At 39.7% G+C, this 22,500-nt stretch overlaps 2 protein-coding genes across 6 annotated transcripts in view; both read right to left on the reverse strand.

Annotated features, from left to right (window-relative positions):
* The window catches only part of cp110 (centriolar coiled-coil protein 110), a 14,472-nt gene extending 7,180 nt beyond the window's left edge, over positions 1–7,292 (reverse strand). For both annotated transcript variants that reach the window (XM_077229837.1, XM_077229836.1), the window contains exons 1-5: positions 7,205–7,292; positions 6,911–7,047; positions 6,350–6,442; positions 1,028–2,351; positions 132–226 (exon numbers count right to left, since the gene is read on the reverse strand). In XM_077229837.1, coding sequence (XP_077085952.1) covers positions 132–226; positions 1,028–2,351; positions 6,350–6,442; positions 6,911–7,045 — 1,647 coding nt within the window. In that variant the 5' untranslated portion in view covers positions 7,046–7,047; positions 7,205–7,292. The remainder of the gene's footprint in view (positions 1–131; positions 227–1,027; positions 2,352–6,349; positions 6,443–6,910; positions 7,048–7,204) is intronic.
* A 6,284-nt stretch (positions 7,293–13,576) lies between these two features.
* Positions 13,577–22,500, reverse strand: part of mafgb (v-maf avian musculoaponeurotic fibrosarcoma oncogene homolog Gb) — a 31,853-nt gene continuing 22,929 nt past the window's right edge. For 3 of the 4 annotated variants that reach the window (XM_077229838.1, XM_077229839.1, XM_077229840.1), the window contains exons 2-3: positions 18,053–18,120; positions 13,577–16,103 (exon numbers count right to left, since the gene is read on the reverse strand). In XM_077229838.1, coding sequence (XP_077085953.1) covers positions 15,633–16,103; positions 18,053–18,088 — 507 coding nt within the window. In that variant the 5' untranslated portion in view covers positions 18,089–18,120 and the 3' untranslated portion in view covers positions 13,577–15,632. The remainder of the gene's footprint in view (positions 16,104–18,052; positions 18,121–22,500) is intronic. The other variant, XR_013203802.1, reaches the window with a different exon arrangement.

Consider the following 22,500-nt stretch of genomic DNA (forward strand, 5'->3'; position numbering starts at 1 on the left):
CTTCCTGTCGGCCACCGTAACTTCTGTTGGGTGCAATTCACAACCTCACCACTAGATGCCGCTAAAAATCACACACTGCACCTTTAAAGGACCGGCAGCGGCTCTGATGTGTGTGTGTGTGTGTTTCTCACCTGCAGCAGTTCGTGTTGTCGTCTGCGCTCTTCCTCCAACAGCGCCGTCACATGATCATCCTGCACTGACGATGACATCACTGATGATGACATCACTGAACACAGAAGCAACAGCTGAGAGTCCAGTCACGGCGCTTATGAGGTTTAATCTGCATTTGTTTTCACTTTATTTATATTCACATTCGCACCATTTCAAACATTTTTGTGGACAGAATTTTACAGCATTTAAACGATATTTCCTCCATAAAAGCTTGAGGATTTGCATATTTGGAAGCGAAGGATATAGTACAGTAGTATTGTAGTATTTTTGTTCGGTCTCTCCTCAGTAGCAAAATGAAACATTTTCAGACTTTTGTTTTTGTAATGAGGCTCTCAAAAATTATATAAAAACTTGGATTTAGGTTTATGGGCAAATATATCGGTTATCGGCTTTTTAAAAATAAAGAATTATCGGTTGTCGCCGATATCGGCCAAAATGTTCATATCGGTGCATCCCTAACCTAAACTTAACAACTACTTCACCAACTATTAATAAGCAATAATCAAGAGATTATTGAGGCAAGTCACAGTTAAACTCTCATAAAAATATGGATTATATACGGATTAATTAATTGTATTATATTTTGTGCTGGGCAACGATTAATCATGTTTAATATATACATGCATATGTGTATTTATATATACAAAATAATTATTCACTACACACACACATATATTATGTAAACACAAACTTTTATTTTGGAAACGCGATTAATTGTTGCCCGGCACAAATGGATCATAATATTTGCATAAATATTACTTAGTACCATAAAAATCCCTCAAAATAAAAAAACTAGAAGAAAAACAACAAAATAAAAAGTTGAATTTCCGAAGTGTGTTCAAACACACAGCTCTACCTCTAGGCGTGCTGGATCTGGCTCTTCCCGGAGAGAGCGCGTCACACTCGTTCATCAGGAGCCTCCGCTTGACCCGGGACACGACCTCGTGACCTCTCGTCTCAGGGGTCAGCCGCATCCACAGACTGGAGGGGGCGTCGACATCGTACGACGAGCCAATCAGAGAGCGCTCTGCTTCATCTGCGCTTGTTTTCCCAGAATGATTGAGGGCGCCTACGATTGAATGACTGGTTTGAATGGAGTTTGAGTTTGAGTTCTCTGGCCCAATCCCACAATCCTCTAGGTGGAGCGTTTGACTGGAAGTGAGCATGGAGGGCTGTTTCTGTGAGAGCGTGAGCGTCGACTCCAGGTCTGAGATCAGCGCTTTAAGACTGCACAGGTTCAGCTCGAGCTGAGTGATCTGCTCCGTTTGCTCCGACATCATCCCAGCTTTATTCACTGAGATGTTGGGATCAGACTCAGACTCACTCAGGGTTTTCCGAACCGGACCGGGAATCCCGCTGGATTTCTTGACGCAGCGTACGGGACTTAAGCAGAACTTGGGCGTTGGGATGTTAGTGAATCTCTTCCCGGCTGATGAAACTCCGGAGATGCGGAACGGAGTCTGTTTGGAAACATACAAAGATTCGGATTTAACAGGAAGTGATGTAGACGTGGCCTGAGGAAGAGCGTTATTGAACGTGTGATCCGTGTTCTCCTTCCTCTTCTCCCTGGTTTTCCTCGGATCTGTCTTGCGCATGTGTTTGGGAAGGAGTTCCTCGTTCTCCTTATCGGACAGGCTGTGCTCGTCGGGCTCGGGTTTGAGCGCTCGGGCTTCACGCTGGCGCCGCCGGTACTCCTGGGATTTCTTTAGTAGGTTTTGAAGGCTCATTGGATACGGACCCTCATCCGGGTAAGATTGAGGATTTTCCAGTTCTGTAACATTTTTTACGACCTCCTCCTCCTCCTTTTCCTCTAAAAATGCTCCATCTACTGGAGCGTGACTGATTATGTCACTTCCTGTAGTGTTTCGTTGTGTCGTATCCAAGTGGACGGCTCCGTCAATCCAGCTGGAATGACACGTGACATCAGTGTTGTCATTGGTCACGTACCCTGATGACATCATCATCATCTGGTCGTCAGGTGGGTCGTTTGGTCTGTGGGTTTTGCATCCGACGCCCTCAAACCGAACCGTGATCTGGCTGTTCTGCAGCGAATCGTTTTCATCCGGAAAAGCTCGCAGCTGATTGGCTGATCGGCCGGTTGACGTGAGGGGAGCGGATGAGATGATGTCATCACTCTTGTACGCGTGTCTTTCAGCATCACTGAGCCTCACGTTGGTGAACTGACACACAATATGAGGAAGAGCACAATATACATAAAATTAAAGTTTGTTTTTCTCAAGCTTTGTTACATTATTTTCCTGTTATCTCTGTAAAGCTGTTTTGAAACTATATAAATATAGGTGAGTTGACTTTTAATACCATGTTACAAAATTACATTAAGCTGAATTTCTACTGTGCATTAAAGAAAAACCATAAAACAATGTTCACACATAATTGTATTAGGAAGATGAATTAAAGGTGCGGTACGCGATTTCTGAGAATTGCTGTGTATCCACCTTATTCTGCTCTGAACAACGCGCGCCGCCATGACGACCACTCCGGTCGCCTACTTCCGGTTCGTACTGTATTAGCAGTGAGAGAATGAGTTCAGGCTCTACATGTGCTGTTGTTGGTTGTTTTAACAATTCAAAGAAGATAAAAAACTTTTTCGAAACTGGGTGCTTTGAGCATAAGATAAAAAGGAGAGAATGCCTATGTCCGGTTCGTATCAACGTTTGTGGTTAGCTAAAACTGAAGCATCCAACGGAAAAGGTGTAATACGTTACCAGTAGGGATGGGCATTTCAAGCAAAAATAATATTCGAAGATCGCTGGGTATTATGCAATTAATATTGGAGAATCGCACCCCTCCATCACATCACGCACACATGCATGTAAAGGCTACACACCAGAGCACATGAGCAAAGCGGAGCAGTGTGACGCTTAAATATAAGTAAAAAAAAAAAAAACTAAACATACGTTTTATATTTAAGTTTCACAATATAATGTTTTTTTTTAAATGTATTTCATCTATGTTGATTATATGAAAAGGGAACCGCATAAGATGAGTCAGATATGATCATAAGATGCCCAATATATCTGAAAACATTTGGAACGGCTCAGACATGATTTTGACCACTTATCAAGTTTTGTTTTGTAGAAAGCCTTTCTTTAAAGTGAATTTCGTTTAGTATACATTTTATCTTCATTTTTATCAATGTTTTATCAACAAATTGTCTGGAATAATAAATAAGAAGCACAAATAGTAGATATACAGGACACGGAGGCGCCGGCGCGTGAACTGGAGCGCGTCTTATTAATCAACGAAACTCAGCTGAGAGTTACTTGCCTCACATACATGATACGTATATCTATAGAAAGCTTGAAATGTGTACTTTTAAACAAAATAATTAAAACGAGCAGAAATGGGCTGCTCTCTGCTTATGTATAGGTTAATCCGTATGAAGTGTGCATTTCTCTCTATAGGCGCGTTCACTACTGCGAAGATGGCGAGTCAGCATCATAAAATTTATCTTTGCAGCCGACACTTACAGAAAACACTAGTTATTAATAAACAATTCAAATGTTTAATGCATAATCATTACTTTGGCCGTTTTTTTTGGTGGCAAGCTTATGCGTGCGTGAGATGCAGAATAGGCAATATATTACGAAAACCCTCATTATGGTTTAGCATTCTCTCCCATATAGTATACATAACTTCCAACCCAACTTCAGTCGTGCACGGGCAGGGACAGCCCGACTTATTTCACATATTTTCTAACCAGCACATCACTGCGGCGTTCTGAGCAAGCGGCGCCTAATCTTCATAAAGCTTCGAACCGGAAAAGGACAACCGGCTTCCGGTTCAAACCCGCTACGAATCATGGGTAAATTCGCTAACCAGGAAAAAGGTGGATAGGACCGAGCACCAAAACACACTTGTAGACAATTAGCAGTAAGGGGCGTGTCCACTCATTAGGGGGAGGAGCCTGTGTTGCATTGCATGTTCAATGATATGGGGGCGGAGCTATAAAGATAGGGGTGTGTTTGTTCTGGTGATTTCAAATATCAAAAGTGTTTCTCAAAAATTGCTTACTGCACCACCCTCTGGTACTCTACGCATGTCGGTCTCAAAAATTACAGATTTAAAAAAAAAAAAAAATTAGGAAATTTATGAAATGAATATACTATGTTTTTTATTTAACATCTATTTTTAGGGGATTTTATGGTTCTAAATTATATTTACACTGTATTTATAATCCATTTATTCACTTTTTGAGCATAGAAAAGTAAACTAAAAGTCTAACTTAAACTGTGGTAAATCTTGAATGCTTTAGAGCAGACTTCAGTTTGATCTCTTTTTAAAGACGACACTTGGCAGATTATTGCTGAAGTGAAAAAAGTCAAAAAGTGAACTTAAAAAAAGTTATGAAAAATGAAAAAATATTATATGAAATATATATTTAAAAAAAGTTTTACTCTAAAACTGTGAAAAATTCAAAGGCATAAATCTAAACAAGTTGTGTTGAAAATGAGTGATATCTCAGTAAATGAGCGTTCAGTGAGATGTTGTTCGGCTGCAGTACCAAACGCCTCCACTAGAGGAACTTCCTCTCGTTCATTCCCAATGCGCTCATTTTTAATCGTGAGGAGCACAAGTGTGACTATAGAGATCGCCAAGACATGTGACCAACTGGGCGGCAACGTCATCAGAACGTAAAGAATTATGGGTATGTTTGGCCCGTTTACATCGGTTTACATGGGCTGGCATAGCAGGCTAGTGTTCTGGCATGAAAAAATAAATAAAAATATCGTGAAAAACAGAATATAATCCTACAAAATGCAGCGGGCTAAAGAAAACATTGTCGGACCATACCAGAAAACTGTCGTCCGTTCAAAAGTATGCTAAAGTTTTAAGCACCACACTCCTCGCTCTCTCTCATCTATCTGCATGCAATCGCAATTCATGTCAAGATTGCAATGCTGGAGTGTGTGCGTGTGTGTTTGTGCGCCCGCGAGAGAGAGAGGCGCGGGCGCGATCGAACTGTGTGTGTGTGTGTGAGAGAGAGAGAGAGAGAGAGAGAGAGAGAGAGAGGCGCGATCGAACAGTGGAAACATAAAACATACTCCCTCATTTTGTTCATAGAGGTTATCATTCAAACTGCAAAGTGTTTACTTATATTTGTGTAACTTACACTCGCAATAAAACACAACATTGTGCTTTTGTCACACTCTAAACTCGTCAAGCTGTAACATACAACTGTCACCCAACCAAACACACACAGTTTTAAAAGCAACATATTTATCCAACCCCATTTCAAAACAGTCTGTGGGTTACATCTTTTGGACATTAATCATATCGCATTGGTTTTCATTTCTTTTCTTCAGAGCAGTTACATATTCTACATTGATTAAAAAAAATCTGATGTGTTTTTAATGGTAGTATAATTTTATACGAAAATCAATTATTTACCACTCAGATGAGAACAAAGTTAGGGTGCATTAAAATTAAGGAAAACAAATATATTGATCCGTTCTTAAAGGATAATTCAGGTATTTAGCACTTGAGTCTATTTTCTAGTTAGTTTTGGATGAACTAAGTTTGAGTGGTGTGTAGAATTGTGACGATGGTCCTGTCTCGACTTTTTGAATCTTTTAGAATCGCCTCTGACCGCTTCAGAGTGAGTGTCTACCAGCATACACAAACATGTCCTTAAAACAACACTTAACGTTCGTTTTCAAAACTGTGCAAGAAGGACTATTGCAGTTTATAACACAGCAGGTAGACGGCATCTTGAACACTGCGTTCTTCCCTCCATGCAATCAAGTCTGGCGCCTTCTGTGTGTGCCGCGGATTCCCAAAATGCTTTGCGTTCACCACTGGCAATACGTCACGATGACGTCACATTAGCAATCTCTATTGTTTTCAGGACCATTAAACCTGTTTGAATCATGTTCATGATTTTTTTTTTGTGTGTTCACACAGCAAGTGCCAAAACTTTTACCAAGTTACCGTTACCAAGTGTCGTAAATAAAATAAATGTAATTTTTTTCAGTCAAGAATGACCGAAGATCACCAGAGGGTTAAGAAAGTAAATAAAGGAAAATTTTGATGTATAATTTCTAGATTGAAAGCAGCATACATAAACCATTATATATACTTTATTAGTCATTAAATACCGTAAACATGATAATCAGTTTTAGGTCATCATGTCTATGAAGTGTGTGGTAAAACTCACGCTGATGTGAGACTCTTCCTCGCTCCTCCTCTTCATCAGACTCATGGCAGCTTCTCGCAGTCGTCTCATCTCGTCTCTCTGCTGCTCGTTCAGCTTACAAACACACACACACACACACATTCATATATTCAATTCACATTTTTTGTATTGTGCTTTTCACAATACACATCATTTCAAAGCAGCTTTACAGAAAATGCACGAGTCCATATTGTAATTTACAGTGATCTGTTATTAGAGGAAACTGTCTAAGTTATGTATTACAGAAATGTAACGTTACATATACAAAATCACAGTTAGCTAAACATGTATTAATTAAACCATGTAATAATTTAAGGCAGAAACATTGAAGTAATGAATACTTGTTTGTAAATGATTATGACATTTAGTAAAATGTATTATATATATATATATATGTGTGTGTGTGTGTGTGTGTGTGTGTGTGTGTGTGTGTGTGTGTGTGTGTGTGTGTGTGTGTGTGTGTGTGTGTGTGTGTGTGTGTGTGTGTGTGTGTGCATGTATAATGAAAGCATCTGAATGTGATGATGAAACTCATAACGTTACCAGAGGAGGAAGAACACGAGCTCCATGAAACACAATCACTGAAGAAGGTTTCTGCGAGTCGTCATCATCATCATCATCATCATTATTATAATGACTGTTATAAAGTCTCTGAATAAAATCTTCATAACTCTCCATGACTGAAACACAGCGGATAAGTTACAAACACATCAAACTAAACAGACTCTGCTCATATATGGTTCAAATCTCCTAAACCACACTATATAAATGACCAAACAGCTTTGTTAAAGTTTACAACCGTGTCAAAAAGCGAAATCATATTTCTAAGCGTTTTACCTGCGTGTGTGAAGTTAAATCTTGATCAGCATGTTTGTTTACACTCGACCGCTTCCGCTCACGGCAACGGCCGTTAAAAACGGACTGGAGTTTCTCAACATTTGGATCCGGACTGACAGAAGCAGCGTCTGTTTAAATCTAAACATGATTTCAACGTATGATTTACAGATCACATTTATTATTGAGCTATAATTCTATTTCAGATTTCGGATGTGTCAGTAAACAAATTCATTTTAAACCACTCTGCAGAATGAAATCCAGCCCGCGTTTTTCACACGTCCCAATGCGCGCGCTATTCAAGCGCTGATATTAGCGGGAAAGAAGCTCTACTGCCCCCTAGAGACCCGGATGAACGGATTTCGACATTATTACAGCAGTCTTTCAGCAGAATAAAAGATTGAACAATGCCTGTTTTATAACCAGCCGTTATAGCAGTCTGTATAAATCAGTATGTCTCAGATTGAAATGAGAAAAATTAGTAAGGGATTCTATAAAATAGTGATCTCACTTTTACCATATTTTCATATTTTTCACCTCAAAAAGATGATGCCAAATCATTCACGGAATAAATAAATCATAAGCGATCTAATTCTGACTCATCACCTGTCAAGATTCAGATATTATAATGCTCTATCTAAAATCTGATAAGCTAAAATGAAGTGACATAATGGAAAGGTGTTGTAATTAAAATTTGTAAATAATATTCATCCTTATAAGATTTTAAAAAATAGTGCTGAATCTTTCTAGTCGACCAAATATTCCCAGCAAAGATGAGTATATGTTCACTATAGACATATTTTCTATGTTTTTTAAATATATCTTTTTCTTTTAAGATAACATTCAGATAACATTCCCATTATTTTTGAATTTTCTCTAAAAGTTCAAAACTTACTTTATGAAAAAAATGCTTTATGATGATAAATGATTATTAATTATCATGGCCTGGAAATCAAAAACCTTTTTTTAGTGCTTGGCAATTATTAATTGCATCCAAAATAAAAGTTTGTGTTTACATCAAAAATGTGTGTGTACTGTGTATCATTTTTTATATATATAAATACACACATATGCATGTACTATATATTTGCATGTACGTATATATTTATACATAATCTATAGTATATATAAATATTTTATATATAAATAACAAATATTTCTTAAATATATACATGCATATGTGTGTATTTTTATATACAAAATAATTATACACAGTACACACACATAAATAATGTAAACTAACTTTTATTTTGGATGGGATTAATAATGGCCCAGCACTAAATAAAAATATGCATGTTATACCATAAAAAAAATAGTTTTTTGTTCCCAACAGGAGTAATCGTGACCATATCTCAGTTTATTTCCATTTCCAGTCATTCAACACTAGTGTTCATTGATCAGGAGAGTAAAGCCGTGATGAAGAGGAGACTCCAGAGAGGAAGTGACATCAGTGATGATGTGGAGAAGTGTTCAGTAAACACAGTAATGTCACAGCACAGACGTCCCTCATGAGTCTGTCATGTTTTACTAATGTCAGGCCAGAAATACACCCGCCGAGAGCTGCTTCAAACTAGGTCATCCGCTACCTTTCTCTCTCTCTCTCTCGCGCTTTTCAGGGTCCATGGAAAAAATTAAAAAATAAAATGTGGCGATGCTATTCATGGCACACCTAAAAAAAGGTTTTAATTCAGGAATATTCCTTATGCATGTTCAATTAGGTCATTAAATGACAACGAGACAAATGAAGCAAATCCTCACTTTTCAAAATGTATTTATTAGTCATATACAAAATAAAGTAAGCTGTATATCAACAAACATACAGTATATACATCAATAAATTAAAGGACGCCCCAGACTGACTGATACAGTTAATTTCATCATTATATACCAATACATTATATTCCTTATCTACAAATTGCAAAAAGTACAATAACTTAGTTGATAAATACTTACAATTAAATGGACTTTCACGGTATCTATATTTCCCATACAAAGAACTATAGGCCTATCTTAACTTTAATACACCCCATACAGTAAAACAATGTTTCTTTTTAGACAACAACAAAAAAAATCCATCGTAATAAACTCACAGCAATTTATAGCTTGACATTTCTGACCGTTTACATCAGATACTGTATGAGTCGCTGAAAAGGGGAGAAAAAGTTTGAAAAAGGGGGGAAATCCAATATTAAGAAGCTCAAGTTTCTTTTAAAATCATGTTATTTCACTAATCGGGCGTTTGTTTCGGGTTGTGACCAACGCCGATAAAAGTGCTGAGAAGATACAGGGCAAATCTAGAGGAAGAGTCAGATTTAAAATAATAAAATAAAGATAGTAAATGATTGAAACCTTTCCGAACAGGGAAAGCGGTTAAACCCGGACAGCAAACGGGAGAAATGAACTCTTAGAAGATTTGGACTCATTTTTCTTCACCCTGAAACGAAACATCTGAAGGCGTGTCCCACGAGGCCCTGATCTCCAGCTGAAACACATCAGGGCGAGACAAGAGCGAATAAAAGTCAAGATAATGTGTGAGTCTGAGAGTTTGCAGGAGAAGTAGGACAAAGCTTGGGATTTAAAGGTAGTTCAGGCTTTGCCCGGCAACAGTCTCTGACCTCCGGCAGATCTCAGAGGAAACGCGTCGCTATTGGACTCGATACGACGTACAACACGATTTCAACATCCTCGTCCTTCCCTCGCGCCTCTAAATCACCCGAAGACCTAAAATTATACTTTTTGCCAAGAAAGCTTATTTTTTATTTCATTTTGATGATATTGTTTTTATTTTTAATGCAATTTTTTATTTGATTTACATTTAAATTACTAGATTTGATCAATCAATAAATAGTAATTTAAGCACATTCCTCACAACTTAAATTCAAAATAACTCACTATTTCTTTTAATTCAGCTCAAAAGATCTTAAATCGGGAGTCTTTGCCGACCTCTTGTGAAAAAATAATAATATAACATGATATTTCATGACTCTAGATTGGGTTATATCTCTATATGGAGTAAATGAGCTGTTCCGCTGGGTCCTAAAGTCAGTTCTCTTCAGTGTGCATTTCAGATACACATTTAGACATTATAAAATAATTTTTTGGTAAAGTTTTAGCATTTTTAGCTTGAATTTTGAGGTACTGAATCATTCCTCGCATTCCATTCATTCCTAAGTGGCTCAAATTGAGGGAAGGATTTGTTGCTTTTTAAAATATCAACCACAAAACTTTTTTGTTCAAAAAAAAAATTGTGTATGTATTCGTGGTTCAAGTGTGACAAAAGTCTCTGATGAACACTCAATTATTATTATTATTATTTTTTTAATGACCCGAGGGAAGGATGATTAAAGAGATTCCGACGTGTGTGTGTGTGTGTGTGTGTGTGTTTGAGTGTTTTGGCTACAACCAGGATTGTCTTACTTCACTGTTAAGAAGCGAACGGCCTCCTGGGACACGGCACTGTTTCTATAAGGAAAGAAAAAATGAAAATATAGAGATTAAATGCTCACTTGCAAAGCCCTTGTTGGGTAAATCTAGACGGCGATCGCTTTCTTTTTTTGCAGAAATGTTGCGCTTTTACGGACGACAACTTCAAGGACAGAAAACTATACTCCTACCGAGAGGTCGTGACCCCTCCCCTACCACCAGCTGATTTGCATATAGGATCACAAGTCACCACGACGACCATAACGACAACAAGCCACTCCTCCTGGAAGAGAGATCGGGGAACGTCATTATTGGGCAGTAGTGCTACCTGACACACGAACAACGAAAATCACATCGTCATCATCGTTTGTGAGTAAGCTAGAAGAATTTTTTTTAGTCTTCAAAACCGCCTATACAATGCCAGACACGCCACAAAACCGCTACCATTGGTTACGAAAGCAATGCCGAGATGGAGCAAAGACTTTGTTACAAAACGATTTCACAGATTAGCCAGTCAGAGGAAGTTATTTCTGTTGATTTACATCGATTAAATAAAAAAAAGTCGTACAAATATACCTACAATGAATTGTTTCTTAAAATGCCAGATCAGTGCGGGGGGACCGAGTGAAATCACTATTATATCATCGTTGAGAAGTTTGAATCTTTTGAAGCAGATGTGGCCTTTTGTCACAAGATTAGACTAAGCAATGGAGAATCTTGTGATAAGCGTTAATACTGCGTTCATCATAATCGCAATTACTGACGATACCGAGAAGTACAAACTCTTTCCAAACGTTTCTGCAACTGTGGCGTTAGAGCTTCACAATCACAATTCTGAATAGACAACTAAACAAAATAACATGCAATTCACTAGAGCTTCTGACAAAATGTTAATTGCTGCAATCTATTTTAAAAACTATTTTTGTTTGAATGAATGATTCAATGACTCACTCATAAAGACTTGTTTTAGTACTGGTTGAATCAGCATTTTTGATCTCTTGAATGAATGATTCAATGACAAATACATTTTTTAACAGTCACTTGTCGCCACCTACTGGTGTAACAATGTAATTGATACAATCTTTATTTAAAGAATCAAGCTACATTTAAAAGGTGATTTACTCTATTTTGATCGCTACGGTAGACATCAGTGTTTATATCTGAACTATAAACTTTTATCCCAGTACTTCACTGATAATCTGAAATATTGTACAACAGAAATAATGATACTGTGTGATTGATCACGAAGGATTTTGAATCGAGATTGCAAGCTTTTAACGATTAATTGTGCAGCTCTGTTGCATCGTGCAAATCATAAGCGTCTGTAACACATGCTAAATGTAATTTTTTCATACATGTGCACATTTTTGTAATTCTTCAGTATTTTATTAGAGCATATAGATGTCGTCGATGGAGTATTGCACTGCCATCAAACGAAGCAACACATTTAGCATTGCAATTCTATTGCATTGTTCATTGCAATAGAAACAATTTCAGAGTGCCGACAGAATTTATGAATTGTAACATAATTAGGTTAATAAATCTCATAATTACTAGGGATGCACCAATGTATTGGCTATAATTGGTATCAGCCGATAAAAGCAATTATTTTCACTAATAATATCCTGGGGGCGGAAAAACGTGTCAGACTGCAACTCATACTGTGTGTGAAGGAAATGTCTCGTGTTGAGTTTAGGGCTGCCTAAGTTAAAGCGACAATAACGCATTAACAATAGCATTTACCTCAGGAAAGTTATCCAGTGTTCACAGTTCGTTAGTTAGCTATAAAAACATATGAATAATCGGCTATCGTATTGGCAGATATCATAATCAGCTATTGGTAGATAAAATTCTAAATAATCGGCTATCGGTATTGGCAGATATTCGGCTATCGGTAGATATAATTCTGAATAATCAGCTATCGGTATCGGCAGATATTCTGGATAATCCGCTATTCCTATCGGCAGATATCATTCTGGATAATCGGCTATCGATATCGGTAGATTAAATTCTGAATAATCGGCTATCGATATCGGTAGATATAATTCTGAATAATCAGCTATTGGTATCGGCAGATAGCATTCTGGATAATCGGCTATCGATATCGGTAGATATAATTCTGAATAATCGGCTATCGGTATCGGCAGATATCATTCTGGATAATCGGCTATAGGTATCGGCAGATATCATTCTGAATAATCGGCTATCGGTATCGGCAGATACCATTCTGAATAATCAGCTATCGCTATCGGCAGATATCATTCTGGATAATCGGCTATCGGTATCGGCAGATATCATTCTGAATAATCGGCTATCGGTATCGGCAGATATCATTCTGGATAATCGGCTATCGGTATCGGCAGATATCATTCTGGATAATCAGCTATCGGCAGATATCATTCTGAATAATCGGCTATCGCTATCGGCAGATATCATTCTGGATAATCGGCTATCGGTATCGGCAGATATCATTCTGAATAATCGGCTATCGTTATCGGCAGATATAATTCTGAATAATCGGCCATCGGTATCGTCAGACATAATTCTGAATAATCGGCTATCGGTATCGGCAGATATCATTCTGAATAATCGGCCATCGGTATCGGCAGATATAATTCTGAATAATCGGCCATCGGTATCGGCAGATATCATTCTGAATAATCGGCCATCGGTATCGGCAGATATCATTCTGAATAATCGGCCATCGGTATCGGCAGATATAATTCTGAATAATCGGCCATCGGTATCGGCAGATATCATTCTGAATAATCGGCTAGTGGTATCGGCAGATATCATTCTGAATAATCGGCTATCGTTATCGGCAGATATCATTCTGAATAATCGGCCATTGGTATCGGCAGATATTTTTCTGGATAATCGGCTATCGGTATCGGCAGATATCATTCTGAATAATCGGCAGATGATATTCTGAATAATCGGCTATCAGTATCGGCAGATATCATTCTGGATAATCGGCTATCGGTATCAGCAGATATAATTCTGGATAATCAACTATCGGCAGATATCATTCTGAATAATCGGCTATAGGTATCGGCAGATATCATTCTGCATAATCGGCTATCGGTAGATATAATTCTGAATAATCAGCTATCATATCGGCAGATATCATTTTGGATAATCCGCTTTCGGTATCGGCAGATATCATTCTGAATAATCAGCTTTCGGTATCGGCAGAGAAATGTAGTATCGTGCATCTCTAATAATTACAGTACAGACATGAACGCAGCATTACAACAGCTCTGAGTTTAACATCTTTTCCTAATGGAGAAAGTATTTTGGCAAAAAAAAAGAGAATAATAGGGATAGAGACGGATCTTTCTTTGTTTTAAAGGTTGAGAAAAGGAATATTTTGGACAGCTTTGCATTATTGAAGAGCAACCATACATCACATCGCTTGTTTAAATCAGTGTGTTTAAAGGAGTCACTTCCCTGGCATTTAAAGAAAACAACAGAAAAAGAGAAGAAAGAAACAACAACAAATATACCATAGAAACATATTACACCAAAAATATATAAAAATCACACGTCACATAAAAAGGACTCAAACACAGGCGATACGGCCACTTTCCCTCCTCAGTTTGTGTCCCGTCCACTTAAACATGGAACACACAAACCACATACAAACTATTGCAAGGATTCTGGGTAAGCGGCGCTCGTAGCCTGCGTTGAGCTGAAATCAGAAGATAAGAGCATCACATCCACGTCGTAAACAACACCGCCACCTCACCAGTACAAATCACACCACACGCGCTAGTCCACAGTTTTACGCGCCTAGTCACTAGAAAAAGCTATTGACTTCAATAGTTAAGCCACTTTTGGTACAATTGCAAAAAAGAGAGCTATCAAACAACTTTAGAATTCTTTTTTTAAATGTTTTATAAATAATGCAAGATATTCTGTATTTTTTTTTTTATATAAAATTCAAGACTCTACCATATAGACAAAGATTCTTAGAATACGTTACGCAAATGTCACAGCAACAAAGTTATGGTAAAGCTTGTGAGATTTCACCAGTTTATGTCTTTCAGTCAGTCTTTCAAAAACAGAAACTTTTCTTTGTGTTTGTTTTCATATCTCATTCTTAGTAAAAAAAAAAAACTGGCACAGAAAACAGAAAAAAAAATTCACTGGATCTACAGACAACGAGAGACATTTTAACCGTTGCTGTGAAGGTTACACAACATGAAATAAGCAGTATACCACAACCAAATGACAAGAGAAGGTTACACAAAGCAAACAAAGCCTCATTTAACGTTGCACAACATAAACATGTTATTGCCTTGCCGATAAAAATGATCTCCTGTCTTGAAACAGACGACTGGAGCACATAAACTGGTGGCAATATTCTGATAGCTACCATATGAACAACATTAGCTGACTTGACTCCGCCTCCACTCATCCTGCCCATCAGTGATTGGTCAGTGCATAAATTAGGCTCAGGTAAAGGGAGTTCCTCATTGGCTGATACTCTCTCCTTCAGTTCCAGACGGTGGAAGAGTTTGGAAGTCTGAACGGTTTAAAGTGTTTTGTGCCTGCAGTCCGTAAACAAAAGGACGGAAAAATGGCGAAACAGTAGATATCCAAAAAGAGAACAAAAAACACAACGCTGTATAAAAAGTACATTTCCAACAACATAAAACACTGAATGATCACACATCAATAAAACACTTGGACCCCATGTGAAAAACACAATACGAAGTCGCCAATATTTGTACAAAAAATTACAAATCTCACAGCAATATTACACACAATCCACCAGGAAAAATTTGGCTGCATGTTTTTTAGACTTAAGTAATTTGGAGATTTTCGTTTTGGAAGCCCAAGTGAATAAACCGTCCTAGATGTGCTTTCACGCTTTTTGTAAGCCACATTAGAGAGCATTGCAGCGAAAACTGTTTTTCATCAGTCTGCCTGAAATGGAGAAGAGAACGACGAGTCCCGCACCTAAACCCTCATGCACTGACCAACCCTTCGTCTGCGTGCCGTACTAAGATCTCGCGTCGGTTTTCGTTTTGACTATCGTGATAACACTGGTGGCTCCCACCTTTCCGGGAACGAGGGGCCCGATGACGGAGGTCAAGTGCCCTCGGTGGGATACGGGTACGGGCGCGTTAGAAACGGGCCCTCGCGCCACAGTTCTGGCGAAGCTCTGAAGAGCCTCGTATTTGGAGCGAAGCGCGTCCAGCTCCACTTTCATACTGGCGTTTTCCGAAGCCAGTTTCTCCACTTCCTGCTGAAGCTCCGCCTTCTGCCTCTCGAGCTCCTCCTTCTGAGTGACGCGCTTGACGCGACAGCTAGCGGCGTAGCCTCTGTTTTTCAGCGTGCGGCGCCGCTGCTTCAGCTGCAGGATCTCTTCTTTGGACAGGCCGCGCAGGTGCTGGTTGAGCTCGCGGACCGACATGGACACCAGTTCATCGTCCGTCAGACTCGTCCCGTTTTCGCCGGGCTCCCTCTTCACCTGAGATATAGAAAAACATTAAAGGTGCAGTGTGTAAATTTTAGCGGCATCTAGTGGTGAGGTTGCGAATTGCAACCAACAGAAGTTACGGCGGCCGACCGGAAGTGATATTGTCGTCTTTACAAAGATAAATTAAGAAATTAGATTTACTTAATTAAACAGTAAATCGGTGTAATTGCGAATATTATCGTTACTTGTTCATCATTGTGTCAGTGTTTTATTCGCTGACTTTAGCTAGCTTTACAGGAAGAACAACATAGTGACGAAACGCGTTTGTCCGTTTAGTTGTTTGAGTTTAATCCGTTTGTCATCGTCCGTCAGACCCGTCAGGCTCCCGTTTCACCTGAGAGTTGGAGGAACATCAACGGGAAAACGTTAAAGTTGCAGTAGGACTTCTGGGAAAATGCTAACTTTAGCCTGATAGCACTAAAAACGTATGTCCCGCCCTCCCCACAAATCGCAGTCCAAAGCCAAGAAGACCGGAGACATCCTGCAATACCAATATCATGTGTCATTCACCGGTGAGAAAACGTTATATTATAAAACGGATCGTTTTTTTTTCACATAAAACATGAGCCACGTTCGAAGCCGTTGTAAATTACTCAACACACACAGCGCCGCCGCTCCCACCACGCGTTTAACGCGAGTGCGTAGGGCACCAAGTGCTGAGGGGGCACCAAAAATAGCCTAATGAAAAATCAATCATCATATCATAGTCATTATACCGATATTATTTCAGTATAGAAATATTATTAGGCACTTTTTAGGGATGTATATAACAAAACAGGCGGAACAAGAGTATTTAATTGCTCTACTAAGTAACGATGGTGCCGCCGCCGCCTCAGTGGTCCGTTGGATTGCGCGTTAAAAATTTCAAGTTAAATTGGCCAAAAAAAAAAAAAAAAAATTCTCTGGGGGGGCATCATAAAGGAATTATGCTTAGGGCACCAAAATGGCTAGCAGCGGCACTGAACACACACACACACACCTGTGCGCGCATTACATCAGTATTACTGCGCAACCGCCGTTTGTGATGCTTTGTTGCTGCATGTGTTGCTTGGCAACCTCTTTGGAACTACATTGCTTGGCGGAGGAATAAATGTGTTACTATGTTATATTTTTGTCGCTGGTGTTTATTTTATGAATAATATATAAAATAATATTTAATATGTATAAATATTAAAATGAATATTTTTATGGAGTAACCCGCTCCGCGTCGTGCCTAACAACGTCCCTGAACTGTTCACTGTAAATCACAGCTTCGCAGGGCTTATTGCTTTAGTAGTTAGTAACTGCACTACAATACCTAACGTAAAGAAATTATTAAAAAAGGAAATAGATGCAGTAAGTTTTCGGTTTGTTTAACTAGCAAAACTTGTCAGTGTGAGATAATACTTCTTGCACGCCAGGGGTTCGACGATGTTTTCCTGCCATTCTCGAACTTTGTAGGACCGTTCGGACCGACGGCATCGATTGAAATGCTTTTTGATTATGAAACTTTAATTAAATCATAAAAATGTAATACAGAAAAAAAATAAAACAGACAATACAGAATTTCTGAAAATATTTAAACTATTGACTGATATGTAATTTTTAAATGACATATTTAAAAATTTGATTTGTATATTTAAATATATAATCTAATAAATATATTTATTTATATAAAAAATATTTTCTAAATATATTATATAATTATATATTAAAAGTTTTAATTAGACACTATTTTGATAATCAAAATGTAATTAAATCATTAAAATGGAATCCAGAAAAATTAAAACAGAAAACATAAAATTGATTAAAATTTAAATAAATTATTAAATTGCTAAAGTTGTATTAACTCAATTGATTAGACATGCTTTTTGTTCATTCAAATTGAATGAAACCATTAAAATGGACTCCATCATCCGTCATCATTCACTCAATCCGAGGCAAAGACAGAAAGCGCTCACCTTCAAGGCCTTGTTTCCTTTGCTAGTGGTCGTCATGCCACGGGGAACCACTGCCAAGCCACGCAGATCTACAAAACACACACGCATTAGACGGTGAAACACTGGGAATCTACAACATGTGACGTTTAATGATGGATCAGAGCTGCGTGTGACTTCAAGGATGATGCTTATGATGAGAAACAGAAAGCAAAACAGTTTTGATCTCTCCTGTCACGTGTGAAAGGAACGTGGAAAAAAACAAACTGGACTAGAGAAAGTGATCACTTTGAACCCACGACTTCCTGTTTCTGACTTCCTGTGCGGTAGAGGCGGTTGGGAGCGTACTGTTTCCACAACACCGTCTCTGCATCCGAGCCAATGAGACGAAGGAGAAGCCAGGGGATTTACAGACGCCGGTGAAGGGCAACCAGAAAGACAGGAAAACGGGATCACTTCCAAAAAAACCCAACGTTAATAAACGACAATCACCGCCTGAATCAAACCGATCGAACACTGACACTGAAAAAAATACTTTTCTTACTTAGTATAAGTCCAAATATCTAAAAATTCTTAAATCAAGATGCATTTACTAGATGAGTAAAATGACATAAGATATTATGTCTTATTTTTTAGGGAAATAAATCAAAAATAAGTGAGTTGTTGCTTTAAAAAATCAAAATGATCTGGTGTTTTTTAAGCAACAACTCACTTAAAAAAAAATTTTCTCCCAAAAAACAAGGCATAATATCTTATGTCATTTTACTCATCTAGTAAATGCATCTTGATTTAAGAATTTTTAGATATTTGGAATGAAAGCAAGACAATACTAGGTAAGAAAAGCATTTTTGTGCTTCAGTGCAGTCAGTCTGCACACACAAACGCCTGTATCGTCTGATTAAACACAGGAAAGATATAGCTAGGTTTAAAAAAAAAATCATGATTTTACAATCCATTTCCAATACAATGATATTTAATTCAACATACATCTCAATTTTTAGTCAGATACATTTTTACAATCTATTTAATGATTCACTGAATCAGATTTGAACCGATTCACTGAGAGAGTGATTCACTTGTTTGTCGAAAAATTAAGGGAATTGTTACATTTTCATTTGAAACATTTTTTTAATATTAAGTTTTATGCATTCATACCAGCGTTTTTGATAATGTATTTGTTAAATAATCAAACACAACTTCCCCAAAAAGGAAAAAAAATCATAATAAAAATACATTGTTAAAAATTTAATTAAACATGCTTTTTATCAAAATCTAATTTTTAAAAAACTGAATTGAGAAAAACTGAAACAGGCAAATTAAAATCAGATTATATTTGAAATTAAATCAGATTATATATTTAAATACCATAAACATTTACATTTTATATCATCTAATACATATATTATATATTTAAAAAGTTTAATATATATTGTGATTTACTTGACAATAAGGTTGATGCATTAGTTAATATGAGCAAAATATTTTTTGCAGCATTTATTAATCTTTGTTAATAAAAATAAATAGTACAATTCTTGTTGTTCTTTATGTACTAACTAATGTTCACGGATACAACTCTTAATTCTATGTAATGGTTAGGTAGCACATTCGTAAAACACATGCTGTAGAAGAATCGTTTGTAAAGAGTTAGTAAAACATCTGTATCTGAACGCTGTCACGCCTCTGAATCACAGGACAACATTACTTTATCATCAACACTACATTATCTTTACTGTCACAAAGCCAAACCAGTTCTCACACCGTCATCTGTCATGCGTCAATCATACAGCAGAATAATCAGAAACTCATCAGCAAAACATGAGAGAGAGGAGAGAGACAGGATGAGATCACATACACACACACACACACACACACACACACACTCTCACATACACACACACTCTTACTCTCTCATACACACACACACACTCTCACTCTCTCAAACACACATACACACACACACACACCCACTCATAGACACTCTCACTCTCTCAAACACACACACACAAACACTCACTCTCTTATAGACACACAGTCTCACACTCACACACACACACGTGTCTACAATGACTCCCATTGAGGCGTTTGAAGGCACACAATGTGATGAAGGGTTGTCGTTGTTCGTGCCGCCCAGAGGCATCATGGGATACGGCGAGCGTGATTCTCCACATTCCTACACACACACAGCAGTTCAGCTGATCCAGGATCAGACATGAACGTAACAGGAAATTAAAAAAGCATCGGAAACACCTGCTCAATCCATATCTGACCCAAAGAACTGTATTTCCTTTTCAGTCGCCCCCGTTCGTCGAGTCGACTCATCGGGATCACGCTTAGGGAGCCCTTCATCTTCGAGTATTGATACACCCGATCGGGGTGGTGATGGCGCAGTGGATAAGACACATGCCTTTGGTGTGAGAGACCCGGGTTCGAATCTACTGTGAGACACCAATGTGTCCCTGAGCAAGACACTTAACCCCTAGTTGCTCCAGAGGTGTGCGACCTCTGACATATACAGCAATTGTAAGTCGCTTTGGATAAAAGCGTCAGCTAAATTAATAAATGTAAATGTAAATGATAAAACGAGCCAATGCACATCTCACGCTCTGCCCGACACACAGGACACACAGGGATGGGGGGCGAGGTCTTATGATGGTTACAGTTCCGAATTGTCAAAAGAACAAATTCCTCCATTCCTGGGTCACAAGAGGGTCAGACTGGTCGTGTGCGACCCTGTAAAGCCTTGCAGCCACACTGGCCCGCCCACATTACTCACTGGCCCGCTCACATTACTCACTGACCCGCCCACATTACTCACTGGCCCGCTCACATTACTCACTGACCCGCTCACATTACTCACTGGCCCGCCCACATTACTCACTGGCCCGCTCACATTACTCACTGACCCGCTCCACATTACTCACTGGCCCGCTCACATTACTCACTGGCCCGCTCACATTACTCACTGGCCCGCCCACATTACTCACTGGCCCGCCCACATTACTCACTGACCCGCTCCACATTACTCACTGACCCGCTCCACATTACTCACTGGCCCGCTCACATTACTCACTGGCCCGCCCACATTACTCACTGGCCCGCTCACATTACTCACTGGCCCGCTCACATTACTCACTGGCCCGCTCACATTACTCACTGACCCGCCCACATTACTCACTGGCCCGCCCACATTACTCACTGGCCCGCTCACATTACTCACTGACCCGCCCACATTACTCACTGGCCCGCTCACATTACTCACTGGCCCGCTCACATTACTCACTGGCCCGCCCACATTACTCACTGGCCCGCTCACATTACTCACTGACCCGCTCCACATTACTCACTGGCCCGCTCACATTACTCACTGGCCCGCCCACATTACTCACTGGCCCGCTCACATTACTCACTGGCCCGCTCACATTACTCACTGGCCCGCTCACATTACTCACTGGCCCGCCCACATTACTCACTGGCCCGCTCACATTACTCACTGACCCGCTCCACATTACTCACTGGCCCGCCCACATTACTCACTGGCCCGCCCACATTACTCACTGGCCCGCCCACATTACTCACTGGCCCGCTCACATTACTCACTGGCCCGCCCACATTACTCACTGACCCGCCCACATTACTCACTGGCCCGCTCACATTACTCACTGGCCCGCTCACATTACTCACTGGCCCGCCCACATTACTCACTGACCCGCCCACATTACACACTGACCCGCTCACATTACTCACTGGCCCGCCCACATTACTCACTGACCCGCCCACATTACTCACTGACCCGCCCACATTACTCACTGACCCGCCCACATTACTCACTGACCCGCCCACATTACTCACTGACCCGCCCACATTACTCACTGACCCGCCCACATTACTCACTGACCCGCTCCACATTACTCACTGACCCGCTCCACATTACTCACTGGCCCGCCCACATTACTCACTGGCCCGCCCACATTACTCACTGGCCCGCCCACATTACTCACTGGCCCGCTCACATTACTCACTGGCCCGCTCACATTACTCACTGGCCCGCTCACATTACTCACTGACCCGCCCACATTACTCACTGGCCCGCCCACATTACTCACTGGCCCGCTCACATTACTCACTGACCCGCCCACATTACTCACTGGCCCGCTCACATTACTCACTGGCCCGCTCACATTACTCACTGGCCCGCCCACATTACTCACTGGCCCGCTCACATTACTCACTGACCCGCTCCACATTACTCACTGGCCCGCTCACATTACTCACTGACCCGCCCACATTACTCACTGGCCCGCCCACATTACTCACTGACCCGCCCACATTACACACTGACCCGCCCACATTACTCACTGACCCGCCCACATTACTCACTGGCCCGCCCACATTACACACTGACCCGCCCACATTACTCACTGACCCGCCCACATTACTCACTGACCCGCCCACATTACTCACTGACCCGCCCA

The sequence above is a fragment of the Siphateles boraxobius genome, unplaced genomic scaffold, assembly GCF_051911475.1.
Source record: "Siphateles boraxobius isolate OS27281-9 unplaced genomic scaffold, OSU_SipBor_1 135, whole genome shotgun sequence".
Taxonomy (NCBI): domain Eukaryota; kingdom Metazoa; phylum Chordata; class Actinopteri; order Cypriniformes; family Leuciscidae; genus Siphateles; species Siphateles boraxobius.